The sequence below is a fragment of the Pipistrellus kuhlii genome, unplaced genomic scaffold (assembly GCF_014108245.1).
Source record: "Pipistrellus kuhlii isolate mPipKuh1 unplaced genomic scaffold, mPipKuh1.p scaffold_m20_p_10, whole genome shotgun sequence".
Taxonomy (NCBI): domain Eukaryota; kingdom Metazoa; phylum Chordata; class Mammalia; order Chiroptera; family Vespertilionidae; genus Pipistrellus; species Pipistrellus kuhlii.
The window spans coordinates 17,917,116-17,935,760 of record NW_023425405.1 but is presented as its reverse complement, the minus strand read 5'-3'; the positions used below and the strand labels follow the sequence as shown (position 1 = coordinate 17,935,760).

The 18,645-nt window shown below is 36.5% G+C and overlaps 1 protein-coding gene across 2 annotated transcripts in view; it reads left to right on the top strand.

Moving 5' to 3' along the window:
* Nucleotides 1–18,645, top strand: part of DGKI (diacylglycerol kinase iota) — a 375,198-nt gene that overhangs the window by 223,258 nt on the left and 133,295 nt on the right. For both annotated transcript variants that reach the window (XM_036428029.2, XM_036428022.2), the window contains exons 16-19: nucleotides 4,958–5,013; nucleotides 5,914–5,976; nucleotides 8,666–8,739; nucleotides 10,491–10,602. In XM_036428029.2, the coding sequence (XP_036283922.1) occupies nucleotides 4,958–5,013; nucleotides 5,914–5,976; nucleotides 8,666–8,739; nucleotides 10,491–10,602 (305 nt within the window). The remainder of the gene's footprint in view (nucleotides 1–4,957; nucleotides 5,014–5,913; nucleotides 5,977–8,665; nucleotides 8,740–10,490; nucleotides 10,603–18,645) is intronic.

Sequence of the window (18,645 nt, the reverse complement as noted above, 5' to 3'; positions counted from 1 at the left end):
ACAAATAAATCAGTATTACATATTCTAGCAAAATAATTTAACCCATTTTCTTCTCTTTTTTTCAATTACAGTTTATACTCAATAGTATTTTTTATTAGTTTCAGGTGTATAGCATAGTGGTCCCAGTTCCTAGTGCAGTGACTGTCTCAATAAGTGTTTGCTACAGGAATGGAATTTTAATTGGAGAGAGAGTTCCACATACAAAAGGTAACATCGGAAAGACATATAATAGTTTAGTAAGGGCACAGTTAGTTGTACGGGCAGTAAATAACATCGGAGTTCAGTGGGATTGTTGTCAGAGGAAAGGTGCCTGAGGAAAATTTCCAGATAAAGGAAGAGAAAGGAGGAGTGTAATGTTGACAAGAAATAAATAGGTGAGGGCATTTCAGACAGGAAAGAAAAAGTACAGAGGGGTTAGATGGCCAGTTATTACATAATGAAAGATTTTTGTGATGGTGTTAGAAAATGAAGATAATGTTGTTAAGAAAATATATGCCCTGAATGGGAAATAATGCCAAAAAACGCAAAAGATTTTTTAAAAAATATACAATTTAAATTGAAGATGCCAATGTAATTGTAGGCATAAATTTTGGAGTCATTTATGTATCTCTAGCTAAAGTCTTAAGATTGGATAAGTATTCAATGAAGAGAATATAAAATATGTGTGTTATATAGAGTTCAAAATGCTTATTGACTTTTATAAATATAGTGTTGATCGCTTCTCGGCCTTTTGGCTAAGATCAAGTGTATAAATATAGTGTTGAAATTATGTTTATGAAAATTTCCCTAATATGCAGGACCAATTACAGGCAAAATAAAGTTTAGGATCCCATTCTGATGGCACACATTTAATTGTGTTGTGCATAAGGATGAAATTAATGTGTTAAATCAATGGAATGGAGTGTACCCAGAGCCTCATCATCATTATAAATGAATTACATCCAGAGCCAAATCATCTTGATGATTTAGATGATGGAATTTGTGAAGTTGGAGCTAATGAGACTTAGATGAGATTTTTGGATTTTGAGTTGATAATATAATGGAACGAAACCTTTGGAGACCTTGAAGAGAGTGACTGTATTTTTTATACATGAAGGATGTGGATCAAGGGAGCCATAGGGTGCATGATGATAAGTATTTTGACCCCCATGACTTTTGTCATTGGGTCCTGCTTGTTGGTGGTTTTATTTTATTTGCCTAAAAGACCTTGTAGATGTGATGAAGATTAATAATCAGCTGATCTTAAGATAGAAAGATAGTTCTGGATTATTTTAGTGGGACCAATGCAATAGCATAAGCCTTTAAATGCAAAGGTGGAAGGTGGAATGGGAAGTCAGAGTGATGTGGCAAAAGGAGAAGTCAGATAGATTCAAAGTGTGAGGGGACTTGATGTATCCTTCCTGGCTTTGAATGCAAGAGGCCTCTGGAGGTTGAGGATACACTCTAGCCAACAGCCAGTGAGGAAAAAGAATTTTGTTACTGCAGCTGCAAGGAAGTATATGGTGTCCATAACATGAATGAGCTTGGAAGTGAATCCTTCCCAGAGCCGCTCACCTTGATTTTGTAGGCTGACACCTTGATTTTGGCTTGGTAAGAGCCTAAGCAGAGGACCCAGGAGAGAACCTAGAGAGTTATAAGAAAATCAGTGAACATTTTAAGTTATCAAATGTGCAGAAAATGAATACAATTAATATTGGTATCCAATCACATAGGTCAATGGCATAGAAAAACACAGTGTGCTTGGATCCCCCTATCTCACACCCTCTTGTGGAAGAGGAGGACAAAATCTAAGAGCTGCAGCCATAAAACATGGGCACTTCCACTATTGGGGTCTTCGGGTAGTTGGAGGATCATTGCCTTTCTTGAGAGTGGCCTTTCATGGTTGACTTCATGCCAATTCACAGACACAACTTCCTTAAGGAGCAAGAGATCTTAAGCTTTCTTGGTGGCTCTTTGCCAATTCTGAATGCCTCCTTTCCTTGCTATAGTGGAGTCCACATTCCTTGGTCCTCCTCAAAGTCATATCAGTTCTTTTATGTACACAGAGACATGTTCAGCCCCTCCACCCCTTCCGTTTAATAGCCAAAATGGTGGGGGGCTGTTGTTTCCAGGCACTTGTCTGGCCTGGCTTCTGTAGGGAGCGGCACAGTTCTTACACTAGCAAACATTTCCCTGAGCTGCAGCCAACCTTGCTTTTCAGTATGACTTGTGCTTGGAATAGGGAAGATGTAAAAATTGTGCAGGCAGGCTCAGTTTCGGAGTCAATATAATGTATGGGATGGAGCAGAGAGAATAATAGAATATACCTCACACCTTTCCTTCCCCCAAGGCCAACTCCCCTACCTCTTTATTTTACATCTTTATTCAGATTGATAGTTTTTATTGAGGTAAACATTCTCAGAACATAAAATCCACCATGATAACAAATTTATAGTATATACTAGTAATTCAGGGCTTTTAGTATAGTCACAGTGTTGGGAAGCCATCACTATTATATAATTCTAGAATATTTTCATCACCCCCAAAAGAAACCCTGTCTCCACTGAGCAGTACCTCTCCATTTCTCCCTTCCTCTACCTGCTGGCAATCATTAATCTGCATTTTGTGGCTATAACTTTGCCTCTTCTGGACATTTAATATCAATGGAATCATTCTGTATGTGTCCTTTTATGTGTCATGCTGACACCTCTCTAAATGTTAGTGTCTTGATAGTTATCTAGTTTCTAGAATTACTTATATATAAAACAACTTTTATTAAGTTAAATTAGATCTGAGGTGACTGTTTTAATCAACTGTGTGAGTAAAATCACCAAAAACCTGGTTTACTTCTTAATTCTAGTCTTTTTGTGTCTTAAAGAACAGTGGTCACCAACCGGTGGTCCGTGAGGTCCGAAAGGTTGGCAACTGCTGTTATAGAACATTTTTAATCTCTTAGAGAAAACACACACTTTTTTTTTAAGGAAAGAAAAGCATTTTCAGTTCTTCAAGACTCAGGAAAACCTCTGAAGATGTGGGTATTTTCCAAACCATACATTATTAAAAAAGTAAATGTTAATAGTTGGTATATGATTTATTTAATAGCTTTGGACATAGGTTCCCTAAAAACTTCGTTGGCAGGACTGTGGGTGTCGTTTTCCATTTCTCATTATAACTTGCTCAATAGCTGGATCTCATTTTGTTTAAAATGAGGGCCTACGTACCTACAATAAATTGCATGGCAATGAAAATTCTCATTTTGCCTCTGAGTTATTGCAATTGAAAATGCTACCCAGCCAAATCTGGATCATGAAGGTTAAAAACAACATGCCATTCAGCAGCCAGATTTATCCTGAAGAAGGTCCAGACCATAGAAAGGGTCAACTCTGGGGCCAGCAATGGGGATCAAGGAGGTAGAGCACTTAGCATCATGTTTACCTCGTTTTGTTTACTGTATTCTATTGTATAAGTTAACCTTTTACCTTTTGTATTGTTTTGTTTCTAGGGTTATAGTACTTAATTTGGTAGAAGAGAATGAATGGTTAAGGAGAGGTTTAAATACAGGAACTGTAAATAGATGAATATAACTATCAAAAAACAATCTATAAAAATACCACATTTTTTTATGTTTGCAAACTCAACCCAGTTTCTATGTCTTATTTAATATTTATCACAATCATGAAAATAATCTAACAATTAATTGCCCGGGATTATTTCCTGGGATTTTGTATCTTTTATTCAACCCAGTCTTAGTGAGTGAACTCTGCTACTTTTCTTCATCTAGACAACAACTTTTGGGATTTGCCATTCAAAAATAGGTTTAGGACTTGGAGTTTCAGCTAGTCAGCCAGTCTGATGAGAAATGACTTGGAGGAGACTTAATTCTGAGAAGGGATTAATGAGCATGCTGAATAAAATAGCAGACGGCAAAAGATCAGTAGTGAGGAATGTAAGAAAATAATACTCCATTTAGATATTTTATAAATTCCTTGAATTCATATAATAAAAATTTTCTGACACAGGTTCTTGTTTAATCTTTTTTCCTCCCCTCAACATATATAACATATAGCAGCGCTCAAAATTAAACAATTTTTTCAGCCAAATTCTATGCTGAAATATGATCTGTGTCCATTTAGTCAATGATCTGTGTGTGTGTGTGTGTGTGTGTGTATTTTTTTTTTCTTTTCACTAAATCAAATTATTTTTCAAGGCCTGTCACAAATAAGAATGCAGATGGTAGGAGCTTTTGCAAAATCTGAAAGCAAATTCTCCCATTAATTTTTATCTGAATTCCCCATATTTAATTACATTTGGAAGCAGAATACATAGTTTATGGAAGCCATGACCTATGGAGGTAGAAGCAAATAATCCTCCCTCCCTCTCCTGCTCTCTCCCCTGACACCCGAGCCCTGTATCCCTGCCAGTGCTCTATCCTGAATAGAGCCCAGCGTGTTTCAGCCTTTAATGTGCATGGGAATCACCTGGAGAGCTTGCTGAACCAGAGTCCTAAACCGCACACCCCAGACCAGGGGTCTTCAAACTACGGCCCGCGGGCCACATGCGGCCCGCAGAGGAGTCTGATCCGGCCCGCCAGGTTTTTTGGGCAGTGAGCACAGCCGAGGTGTTACAGTAGGAATTAGTAGTTCATATAGTCCGGCCCTCCAGCTCTCTGAGGGACCGTGATCTGGCCCCCACTTTAAAAAGTTTGAGGACCCCTGCCCCAGACATTCTAATTCCGCAGATATGGGGTAGATCCTAATAATTTGCATTTTTAACAATCTCCCGGTTGATGCTGATGCTGCCAGTTAGTGGTTACATTTTCTAGCACTGGACAACGATGACCTCTGTCTGTAACTAAGGGGAAGATGATATTGAAGCCGGTGGGTCCTTTGGATCTGTGAGGGGAGGAAGTAGGGATGCTAGTCTAAGTCACTACCTTCAGTAAGGTCTCCAGAACAAAACCACCCCTTTCCTTTCACAGAAGCAAATCCAGAGAAATTCAACAGTCGTTTTCGAAATAAAATGTTCTATGCAGGGGTAAGTATATATTTTATTTTATAAATTATTACATATTATTTAATGCTAATTCACTGTTGGTCATGTAGATGCCAACTGTACTAAAACTAATGGAAAATACCTTTCAGATGTTTACATGTAGGTCTATGTGTGGTTCATGTTTAATATGTTGGTTTAAGAAGAAAAGTGAGGATGTCTGTCTTAAGTTAGTTGGCAAAAAGAAAGCTGGTGCCATCATCTTTGAACTGAAGAGCTCTGAGACTCCATGTTGTCCTGAGGGGATGATATCTAATGAATAATGTGAAAAACAAACCTCAGAGGCAACCTAGAGAATGGGAAACGTGTCTGGGGAGTCTTGGGTAAGAATGCAGTTTTCACAGGGGCCAGTATGCATCATGTCTGGATGAGAAATTGGCAGAGCACTGAAGTATTTTATGGAAGCATATATGAGATTAAAGGGGCAGCATCTTTTTCTTTCTCCTCCTGCTGAAGGACATCCCTTGAGGTGAATGGCTGGAAAGAAAAAAAAATACCTCCAAAATATTGATATTAAAAATAAGTGTGGTTTAAATTTATACCACGGGGTAGAGGGAATGGAAATATCAGAGTGAGGAAGCAAGACATTCTCAGGATGTCAATGGAGAAGTCAGTCGGGGGTCAAAATAAGTTTTTAAACTGACTCTCAGAATTATCTAATTTTTTACTCTCCTACTGTGATATTACATTTTCTTATAGGTTAACATTTGAAAACAAAAAAAAAATTTCAACTTGACAGCCACTACACTGCTGTATTTTGGATTCAGCAAATTATATTTTTTGCTTATTTAGCATCATTAGAAACTATATAATACAGAAGCAGGGATTTGGCATAATAGTGTAATTAAGTGTTTTTTTTTTCTTCTTTATTTCCTTGTGGTATAGGCAGCGTTTTCTGATTTCCTACAGAGAAGCTCTAGAGATCTATCCAAACACGTTAAAGTTGTTGTAAGTACTGAATGTGTTGACTCGTCTCATTTGAATATGAATATGGATGCCACAAAAAATGAAGCCCAAACACCAGCTTATACTTAGCTTAATCAAGGCTCTGCACAGAACCACAGAGATCATTTAGTGTCATTCATTCAGCCAGTGTTTATGAGCATTTAACTATGTGCCAGGCACTGTCTTTATTGCTGGGGATGAAAATAAGTAAGATGACTGGGTTCACTCCTAAATAAACACACGGTTCAGTCATGGAGAACAATATAATAAGTGTTGTCATTCAACCATGTATGTGATGGGGTGGTGGCCCACAGGGAGACATGAAGGCTAACCATGGTGGGGTCAAGAGAAATCTTCAATAAAGAAATGATGCTGATCTGGGTCTCGAGGTAGTAAGGGAAGTTCAACAAACAAATGTCTTTATTCCAGGATTGTCCGAGAAGTTTGCATTTTAGCATTTTAGAAAAGTGCTTTGCTCTCTCTCTAACCTGTTCTCTTTTTTTTAATCCTCACATGGTTTTATTGTTTTGAGAAAGTTTGACATGCTTGTTTTACAGGGAGTGTGGAAGGCGGGGAGGGGGAGAGACACACACAGAGAGAAACATCTAAGAGAGACATATTGATTGGTTGCCTCCTGCATGCTCCCCGACCCAGGGAGAGGAGTGAACCCGCAACCCAGGTACATGTCCATGATGGGGAATCAAACTTGCAACCCTTTGGTGCATGGGCCAACGCTCTGACCCCTTGCACACCGGCCAGGGTGATCATATCCTTTGTTATGAGGAGAAAAATACAGAAACCAAGTCTGAACATTTGGGATTCAATCTTAGATCTCTCTTTGTGTGAGGTATATGACTGTGGGGGAATCATTGAACCTTCCAGAAAAGTTTACTTTCTTCATTTAAAACAGGCATAGCAACACATGTCTTTAAAGTGACAATCATTGATCATTGTGCAGAGGGTATTTCTCCAATGACGTCACTGTATGCTCTCTTGAGTGTGAGATAGGAAGGATGGAAAGTTAGCTAGTATAATACAATTAGATGTACATATCACAACAGAACATCTTGTCTTTGCCAAGGGTAAAGTCAGTGTTTCTGAGGCAGTAGATAATGATCTCTTACATAAATGTAAAATGTGTGTATAAATACTATACCAGAAAAACAGAGGACAGTAACACAAACCTGCATAAGGCCCTACTTCTGTTTTCTTCTTATTGTGTTGACATCAATATGTCAGCTTGTCCACAGGACATATTTTACAGGTAGATATTTTCCTTTGTATATGAAGTAAGGAAAAAGTTGAAAACTGCTATTCTAAGGAGTCATAAATTTAAATGCAATAAAATGTAAGGAAGCTGAGTAAAGCATGATACATCATAAGATGCCCAATCGTCATATAATTTGATGATTGCCCAGAATCAGTGACATGCTTCCCAAAAGAAAAAAAAGTTGAAAATGAAAAAAATATTTCTTTTAAAAATAATAACAGTAAGTATTAGTGTTTTTTTCTGAATGCAACAATACTACTTTGCAAGCTATTAATGAATCACATTCTTTTTTTTTTTTAATTTTAGCTGCTTACAAAACTCAATGTTGATAGTTTAAGATGCCTACATTTTTTTTTCCTTATTAGTATAGTCATCTATCAACTCATTTCAAACCCTTAAATAAATTGGGAGACTTCGTGTTTGTTTCGTATCTGAGAATATTGCAAAAACACCTTCAATCAATGTCTAGAATATGATTCCTATCTAAATAGCATTTTAAATACTTTATTTAGGACTGTGAGATTTGCTGGAAACAACTTTTGTGAATACTCAGGAAAATTAAACTATTTTAAGATCAGCTGGGAAAAAGAGAGACACCCCCTTGACCGCTAGCAACTCCTCCTTAAGAAATCTTTAAAAGTTTGCCCACAGCTTGTCATGTTTTACTGCTTTCCTCTGGAGAAGATGTTGGGGGAATTTTGTGATGAGGGTGTAAAGAGAGCTAATATAAAAGCAGGCTTCATACCTTTGACATTGGGAAGTCTATAGCCGTGACTAGTTTTCCTCTTTTGACTTTTGTCACCGGGGTAAATGAGAAAGGGGAATAAAGCTTTTTCTTTGAAAGTCAGAGGATACTCTTGAGGAAAGCACTAAAGATGAGGGAAGCCACACCAAAGGTTTGAGTCCCAGAGTCAAGTCCAAACTCTAGTAAAGCAGGTGATCTCAGAAGAACAAAGCTATAAGAGTTTAATTTTATAAGAGCTAATCATGAGTGGAGATAATGCTAATTTATAATGGATACATTGTGAAAAGCTTATCTTCCAAACAGTTTTCAAAGTATTGTGTTTAACATTTTCAAAATAAAATTTAATCACAAAAACCAATCCAAAGAAATCCCATTCATGACTATTGTTTGAGTCGGAAGACTGTGGGGAAGGTCCCTACTGCCTCAACTTGAACATCTTTTTCTTTAGTCTTTTAAGCATTTCAATAATCTAAGGTTAAGAATGATGGTAGTTCCTGTGTCTAGTAAAGCTATGAGCAGAATATATTTTCAGTCATAAGTAATGGGCATTGACTTAAGCAGAGATTGGTCAATGGGAAGATCATGATACGTACTGTTGTCAACACAGTATCTCTGGTCAGTTTTTTAGACTTGTAACTATTTCAAAACCCTTGGTTTTTCTGCTTTGATTGTTTCAGTGTGATGGAACAGATCTCACCCCAAAGATTCAGGAACTGAAGTTCCAGTGTATAGTATTTTTAAATATACCCAGGTAAGCTCTGTTCATACGTTTCCTTGGTTTGATGTGAACTCTATTTGACTTGAGGTTATCTGTTTTCATTATAGAATATTTTCAGGTACAAACAATGAAAACTAGTTTTCTCAGTGGCTTACTAAAATTTTCTAGGTCTGATTATTCTGTTCTCCTACTTGGTTTGTTTAGTATTCTCTGTGGTAAGTGTTTTTTGTTTCTTCGGGGGAAAATTTTTTTTTGCATGATATGGCATTCGTGGTCTATACTTATCCATTCTTGAGAACCCCAGGCATCCCTCTGGATTGGAACTTTCAATTTAATTTAATTGTCAATTTACTGATCCCTCACCCCCCAGGAATGATAGACTTGAATACATTCCTGTCCTCAGTTTTCTGAAAGCTGTTAGGTACCATTCGGCCTGATTTCAGGATGGAATTCATTCAAAATCATTGCCAGATGATTGTTTTGAAAAAATAGGATCAATTGGAGTAGGATTTTCTAGCCAGGATGTCAACTCACTTTGGTGTTATTATATACCTCAGGAGAAAGGGGTGTTTGAGATTAGCTACTCTCAAAATAAGCACATAGCTCAGTGGCATAACATTAGATTCTGGGCTCCCAAGCCAAGATGTTGGAAGGGATGGATCTGTGACCCTTTGTTATTCGCATCCAGACAACTCAGACAGAATCTCTGCAAATAAATGCTGTTTTGACTGGATTTAATTAAACCAAGAATTGTATATAAATCTGTGGTTAGAAAGCGATATTATAGTCCCTTGATTGTTTTGGCAATGCTTGGTAGAGTTACTTAAAATTCTATTCCAGAAGTATTTTCATCTCAGTTGTTTAAACAGAAGTCCTAGAATCTCAGGAAACATTAGCTTTCTTTCTTTTTCTTTCTGTTTTCTGTACATTCTCTCTTTCATTTTGCTTCTTTCCCTTCTCTCTTCTGGATTCCTAGTCCTCTCCTTTTTCATTTTTATTTCCCTTTCCCTTTCTAATATATATTTTTAAAATATATTTTATTGATTTTGTACAGAGAGGAAGAGAGAGAGATAGAGAGTTAGAAACATCGGTGAGAAAGAGTCATCTTATCAGCTGCCTCTTGCACACTCCCTACTGGGGATATGCCCGCAACCAAGGTACATGCCCTTGACCGGAATCGAACCCGGGACCTTTCAGTCCCCAAGCCGACGCTCTATCCATTGAGCCAAGCCGGTTTCGGCCCTTTCTAATATATTTTTCATCCCTTCTTCACCCTTTCTTTCTTCTTAGATGACCTTTCCCTTGTGTTGTGAGTGCTTATTCTCTTCATTATGTATACAATATTGCTCTGTAGGCACCTATTCTCTTAGTTATGCATATAATATTGATTGCTTACTCACTTCAGTTCTCTTCCCTTTTTCTACTGGCTGGCATGCATCTGTCTTCCTCCAAGACCAAATTCTGAAACCAATCATTGATAATTCATGGCATATCATAAAATGCAGACATATATGGATCATAGAGTGATAGTATTGATAAATAATGAATTAGGAGAACGTTGGTCATCGTGAAATGCTTTTGTTGTAAGATCATGCTCATTTTCAGATTGGTATTTTAAAGATAATGGTTGAGTCCATTTTGTTTTCCTTTGGAAGGTGTGCACCAAGAACAGAAAAGTGTTCTTCCATGAAATAAACATTGGATCTAACTATAAGTGCATCCCTAATGATGGTCATGAGAGAAATGGAATAAATTTAATTCTGCTCTTAATCTTATCTTTTCAGATATTGTGCTGGCACAATGCCCTGGGGGAACCCAGGGGATCACCATGATTTTGAACCTCAGCGTCATGATGATGGCTACATTGAAGTGATTGGATTTACCATGGCCTCTTTGGTGAGCAATACAACCATTAGAGAAAGATAAATACCATATGATCTCACTTATATGTGGAATCTGATGAACAAAATAGAAACAAAGGCATGGATACATAGAACAGACTGACAGCTGTTGGTGGAGAGGACTGGATGAAAGAAGGAGAAGGGATTAGCCAAATGATATATAGGCATAACCCATAGACAGAGAACAGTGTGGTGAGGGCCAGAGGGAAGGGGGGCTGGACTGGGTAGAGGTGGGCAAAAGCAGGGAAATAAAATAAAATAAATTAAATAAATACAATGTATTTTAGCTACAGTTAGAGTTTTCCATTTCATGGAACTTGGTATAATTTTTTCTTTATCAATTTATAAACTTTATGCAACATCAAGTTGCTTGCAGAAAACCAGAACAAAAATTAATTCTTTATGTCACTAAGAAAATTGATGCATATTTGTTTGAGCTTCAAAAATAAATATTATTTGTTAATTTTCCTAATTAATTCTACCAGAAAGGAATGCAAAGTGTTCATGTTAATTAAAAAGCATTTTGCCACAGACATATCTCAGCATGATACAGAAACAGTGCTATTTGATATTTTTAGGTGTAAAGGAAAGTGATAATTTGCATATATATATTATATATATATATATATATATATATATATATATATATAGTTTTTAAATATACTTTATTGATTTTTTACAGAGAGGAAGGGAGAAGGATAGAGAGCTAGAAACATCGATGAGAGAGAAACATTAACCAGCTGTCTCCTACACACCCCCTACTGTGGATGTGCCCACAATCAAAGTACATGCCCTTGACCAGAATCGAACCTGGGACCTTTTAGTCTGCAGGCTGATGCTCTATCCGCTGAGCCAAACCGATTTTGGCATCATTTGCATATATTGATATTTTTCAACTTTTCTTTTTAAGTATAAGATGGGTATCTCCTTTATCACAAAATTCTTGAATATAGAATGGCATCACTTTTGTAACATTAATTAATATTCAATTTTGAGATCACCTTGTATTTTCATTTTTTGCTTGAGTAAAAAATACGTTTATGTCAAGTAAGTATAATTTCAAGCAGATTTTAGCATGTATTCAACTTATTTAATGATGAGGAAATTAATTAAAATTATGCTTATCATTATATCTGGTGTAAATCAGACCACACCGTTAGTTTACAAAACAAATTAAAACAAAGCTTCTTCTTGCAACCCTTGGTTAGTACTTGGTTTGTGCCATACCTTATGTTTGAAAGCAAACAGCTTGTATTTCCTGTCCTAAACAAACTAGAATAGCCCTCTTTTTTATTCATCTCATGGACTTCAATCACTTCAAAATACTGAGACTTAACAGAATAACTTATTGTGTCTCTGGCAACAATACCCATTACCTGAGATAGTGATTTTGCTGGTTCAATCTGCCACATTTAGAGTGAGATGGTTGTTAAGTGTAAAGGATTGGTCTGGGATTGGTCTAATGTTCAGGACTGCAGCTCATTCACAGCTCTTTCTCTCAAAGGATTTTTATGTTAATTATAGGAAAAGGCTCAGTCAACCAGGAGCAAATAGGAATAAAGTTCAAGATGGACGTGTGCAAGAACATATTCTTGGAGTTGACCAAAAATGCCCCAAACCTGGTCATGTGTGTTTTACTCATTCATTTATTCACTGGTTTAGTGAACATTTATTGAATGTGTGCCATGTGCCTGATCTTTCTAGTCCCAACTGTGTAGTGGAAAGCTGTCAGGGAATAATTATCTAAGAGAAGGTGATTGCTTACGGAGGCTTGGGAGGGCAGGGAGAATATTAGACATGTCACCATTGCCCTCAGGATCAAAATCTAAATCTTGACTTGGTCCTGCAAGATTGTGCTTCTTTGATTCTCCTACCTTCCCCACTGCCCTCTTTGTTTCCTTCCTAAGTAGCCTCTGTAGCTTTGGACCTTCCTTGCTGCTTTTGCACCATGAGGCCATTGTACATGCTATCACTCTCGGAAACATTCCTCACTCGTCATCTTCTATAACTTTTCAGTCCATATCTGTGTCTGTTTTTAACTAGTCTTTTGGGGTTTGGGTTGTTTTTGCTTTTAGTTGTTTAATTAGCATCTGAACAGGGAAGAAAAGTCAGACTAAAATTGGGTAATTAGAGGAGAATGTAATGGAAGGACTACACATTGTGCACTAGGTTCATGAGAAGCAACAGTGGATGGCGCTGTATCCCTGAGCTGAAGGTGCAAAAGCAAGTAAGCACTCACCTGTACCAGAAAAAGAGCTGTTTGGCAAGCATCACCTGAGAATCATATTTGCTAAGTGGAAGCAACCAGCCTGTGCCAACGTGGCAGGGAGGGAGCTGGGAGAGAAAATACAGTGATCTCACTCTTCTTATCCTCAGGGCCTCCTGCTGGTGCTTCCCCATGGGGAAGTTTAATCAGAAGCTAGAGGACAGAGGAACCACTGATAACAATATAAATGGGTTAATCTCACAGGGCCAAAAGAGGGCCGAGAAGGGTAGAGTGCCAGCTGGGAGTGGCAAATGCTAGCTATCCATCACTCCAGTGTATCCTTCCCTAACACACAGCAGAGAGCCTGCTACCCCTAGTTGACAATGAGTAAATGTGACAGAGTGAATGAATTTTGCCAGAGAAGCAGCATGGAACTTGACATTCTGGAAGAAAGGGAAATTTATATACACTTGGAAATATGAGATATCATGGTCCTCTGTGGGAATGATAATTAGCTTCATATAGTGTAAATGTAGGTGAAAAGTGAGAGTGATAGATGATGCTGAAGAAGCAGGCCGGGCCAGATCATGGAGTGCATTGTAGAGTTTATGTAAGAGTTTTGACTTTATTTCAAGGTGCATTGTAGAGTTTATGTAGAAGTGCATTAGAGAGTTCATGTAGGAGTTTTGACTTTATTTCAAGGTGCATGGGGGAATTATTAAGTGTGCTTTTAAAATATTTGTTGTGGGGAAAGTTCAAAATAAACGAAGATGAAATAACATGTTGAACCCTCATCACTTAGCTTCTATTATTATCAATTCATGGACAGTCTTATTCCTGTCCCCACCTATGACCTCCTTCCTTATATTATTTTGAAGAAAATCTCAGGAATTATATCATTTTATCCTGTTATCTATTGAAGGACACTTTGTTGTTGTTTTTTTAAATGTGTTTTAAAAACATAAGACTTTCCTTTATGAGCATAATCACATAATCTTCTCTAAAAAAACATTAAAATAGTAGCATCTATCACTAAATAGCTACTCACTGCTTAAATTTTCAATTGTCTCACATATGCTTTTTGTTTTCTTATGCTCTGTTTGTTTGAATCAGAATCCAGATAAAATGTATTCATTGTGATTGATTGATATGACTCTTAATTCTCTGTAAGTCCCTACCCATCTCTTCTTCCCCCCATTGACTTATTGAAGAAACCAGACTATCCTGTAAAATTTCCTGGAGTCAGAATTATGCTGATAACCATGAGGTATCAATTAACATGTTCTTTCGTCCTGTTTCCTCTAAGTTGATAGTTGGATCTAGATAAAGCAGACATCCTCCTCAGCCCCCCATAAATCTATTTTGTAGGTAGTATTTTCTTTTTCCAAAATAGCATTGGTAATGTCTGGTTATTCTCTCTTTTTTAAATAGTCTTTGATGATCAATGTCTGGATCCACATTTCACTGGGAGTTAAAAAGTTGATATTCTAATTTTATTCTTCCTTATTTATTGGTTGGAATCTACATATATAAAATCCTAAGCCAGCGTTTTTCAACCGCTGTCCGTGCCGCGAGATGTTGCCTGGTGTGCCGTAGGTGCAGACAAGACAAGAATTTTATAATTTTTCACTATTTTGTTTACTTAGTATTTCATAATAAAGTAATTATAAAATACTTTCTTTGTGTTTATTTGATTCCTATTCAAGAGAATTACTTTATATATAGTCAATATAGGCACAGAGTTAAATTTTTTAACATTTTCTAATGGTGGTGTGCCTCGTGATTTTTTTCATGAAACAAGTGTGCCTTTGCCCAAAAAAGGTTGAAAAACATTGTCCTAAGCGACTGTTACCACCGATCAACGGGTTGCTATGATGTGCACTGACCAGCAGGGGGAAGACGCTTAACACAGGAACTACCCCCAGGGTGGTCAGTGCACTCCCACAGCTAACCTCCTGTGGCCAGCCAATCTCCCAAAGTCCCTCCCCCTAGCCAGCTCCAAGGGGCCCCAATCAGCCCTGTGCTCGAATTCATGCACTGGGCTTCTAGTATTTTTATAAAGGGAAATTTCTCTTCATCTACCATTTTGTTACTTCTATATATAGTTTGTGTTAGAAAAGCAGACTAAGTGATCTTTTTCTTTATTTGTGCATTTTAAAATAGTAAGTTAGATCACTAGCATCCTCTGATGGTAACTGTGGTTATAGAATGACCTCAGATTTTGGGCACTTCTTCTATTAAGAGTGTGGGTCTGTGTACCCTCCTCTTGAATCTGGGTGGACTTGCGAATACTTGGGAAATTGGATACAGTGAAAGTGCTTGTGTATAATTTTTGAGGCTGGATTATTAAAAATTAATGCAACATATGTGAAATATGGGCAATATTAATGGTCTCTAATTAATAGGAACTTTAGAAATTCAGGGTAATTGTTACTTAAAATGTCTTACTGGTTTATTCATTTAATATCAGTCATGGATGTTTATTGAAAATTTGTTGAATCCACAAATATTTTATTGAATCCATAAGTGACACTCTTCTAGGTAAAACTGTTTTGAAATGAACCAAAACAAAATGCCCACAGTACTCAGGGTGCCTACAGTTCTGTGCTGTGGGGGTGGGTGAAGGAGTAAACAAGCAACCACAGTCTGATTTGATAAATTCTAGGAGAAAGGCATGAGTGAGGAGGGAAAGGAGGACTGAGAGCAGAAGAGTGTTTATAAAATGGGACGTCAGCAAAGATTTCCCAGAGGAGGCAGCTGTCTCTGAGTGAGAGTCCAATGGCCATTTCGTGGAGGGTCTAGCCTGGGAGATATGTGTGCTAGAACTGCTAATGGTGTCCAGCGTGACAATATACATGATGAATTAAGATATAGATATAAAGACAAGGTAGAAATAGTAGTTTTTAATTAAATTTATTGGGGTGACAGTAGTTAATAAAAATTTTATATGATACATCATCCATACTTTGAATTGTGTGTGCTCACCACCCAAAGTTAAGCCTCCTTCCATCACTATACACTTGACCCCCTCTACCCTTCAGTACACCTACCCCCTTTGTGTCTGGTGACCACCATACTGCTGTGTGTGTCTATGAGTTTTTGTTTGTTTGTCCATTTGTTGCTTTCAGTTTTATATCCCACAAGTGAGTGAAATCATATGGTTCTTGACTTTTTCAATCTTAGCATGATATTTTCAAGATCCATCATGTTGTCACAAATAACAGTATATTATCTTTTCTTATGGCTGAATAGTATTCCATTGTGTCTTCTTTATCCTGTTATCTATTGAAAGACACTTTTGTTGTTTCCATGTCTTGGCCACCTTGTAATGCTGCAATGAACATAGAGGTGCATATGTCTTTGTCAATAAATGTTTTCAATGGGGTGGGGGATAGATACCCAGAAAAGGGATTGCTGGGTCATATGTAAACTCCATTCTTAATTTTTTGAGGAACCTCCATACTATTTCCCATAGTGGCTGTACCAGTTTACATTCCCATCAGCAGTGAATGAGGGTTCCTTTTTCTCCACAACCTCTCCAACAATTATTACTTGTCTTGATAATTGCCATTCTGACAGGTGTGACATGGCATTTCATTGTAATTTTGATTTGCATTCTCTAATAGCTAGGGAAGTTGAGCGTCTTTCCATATGTTTGTTGTTCATTTGCATGTCTTTTTGAGAGGGGTATCTGTTCAGGTCTTCTGCCCATTTAAAAAAAACACAACTGTTAATGGGTAGGCTGAGGGAGATGGTGTAAGATAGGATCAGGTTTGTGGTCTAGAAGGTCAGTATGAAATGTGACCAAAATTTCTACAGCAGGGCATAGGTAGATAAATCAGAACATTGGCACCAAAGTCCAGGTAAAGAAAGGAGGAGAGGGAAAAGCTTGAAGTAAAAAAGTAGTCATGCAGATGGAAGGTATTGATACATTCAAGAGTTATTTATAATGACTTATTGTGAAGCATGAAAAGGGGATATAAATAAATCTGGATGCCTAGCATAAGCCATTAGGTAAAGGGTGAATATAATAAATAGGTAGAAAATATGGAAAATATTATTGTCAAAAGATGAACTCTGTTTTATGTAAGTTAAACTTAAAGCCCTGTGAGACATCTAAGGAGTTAGTAAAAGGGACAGTTTGAAATATGTGTGTGGAGCTCAGGAGATCCTTCCTGGTTGGGGGCCAGTGTTTTTAGGGGATTTATCAAAATCCCTCTATCCCATCCTATTCTTAGTAAGCAAGGGGAAAAAATAATAGTATATGGGAGTTGGTGAAGAGAAAACAGAATCTTAAAATTATGTCAGTTATTTTTTTCTTTATGATTTACATATATATATATATATATATATATATATGCATATATTACATATACTAGCTAGTATGTGTGATTGAATCTTAGATTCTAGTGACTATAGGTTGCTACCAAGTTAAATTTTTTTCCTAGGAAAAACTGAGTTAAACGTGGTTTATATGGTACAGTTTGAAGATCCTATGCTCTTTAAATAATATTGGCATATATTTCCATGTTTTTATACAAGTGTTACCTTATGACTCCTACTGTAATACACTACACTTATTTTTTCAAGATGAAATAATTTTGTTTTTAGTCTTTCAATTTCATGAAACCATTATATTGATTTTGTTTCTGAGAAAGTAAGTCATTTGAAAACTCATACATCTGTGTAAGATGGTTATATAAACAGAAGAAAGTACTTATTTGGGCATACGTGTGTATTTTTGTGTATTCAAAATATTCAGAGTGGTACTTTAAGAAAGACTTGAAATAGAATTACTGTAATGGCAAAATAATGTTTCTTTTAGACTCTTTATCTTCTAATTGCAAAATTCAAAGCACAAGTCTTCAGTTCATTTTACTGGTTGATATGCATTCTTACTAATTAAGATGATTCTTCATTGGCTGCTTGGTAATGTGATTACCTTTTAAGATTTGACACAGACCACAATCAGACATTGTAATTTATATTTTTTTCTGCCACAATTTTCTGCCATTATAGTTATGAAGGTCCTTTCATGCTGAGTCTGTTTCAAACTAATTTAAAACTTTGCAAGACAGTTCAAAGCCTTAATCAGATTGGGAAATTGGGAGAGCCTAATTTACTATGTGGTTGAAATCCAAAGATTTCTGTCTTCTAAACTTTGAAGAAAGCATAGACAGCTTTCTTTTTGTTAATTGAAATTAAAATATGTTGGTTCTTTTATATTTATGAATTAAAAAAGCAAAAGGCTATTATTCAGGAAGAAAAATTGCATGGAGAAGTTCCAGGGTTGAAGTTGTACACATGCCAGATAATACAATCTTTTGATGTGTTTTTTTAAGAAGAAAAAAAAAAGTTAAATGTTTGCTTAGTTTGATAATATAAACAGATGTAGAACTAAAAGTAAAAATATAGTCATAATCACATGATTCATAACTATTAAGCTTTTGATGTGTTTCCTTACAATTGATTTATTTATGTTTTTTAAACATACAGGAAACTATTTTATTATAAGTAAAACTCATACTATGATTATATTTCCTTTACTGCTTATGTTGTTCAAGACATCCAATATTATGCTGGAAACTTTTGTTACTAGTGAATAACATTGTCCCTTGAAAGGAATATTTCTAAATTTTCTTTAAATAATATTTTTCTGTGTGTTTGTACCAACATTGTGTTTATCATTTTAAAAAGTCACTTTGTACTTCTAGGTGTTTTTTTTTAACAACTTTCTATGCTTAAAGGCACTAAATTATTATTTATTCTGCATATTTTGAGATCATAATATGGTTTTTCTCATTTAAGCCACAATGTGGTGAAATCACAATG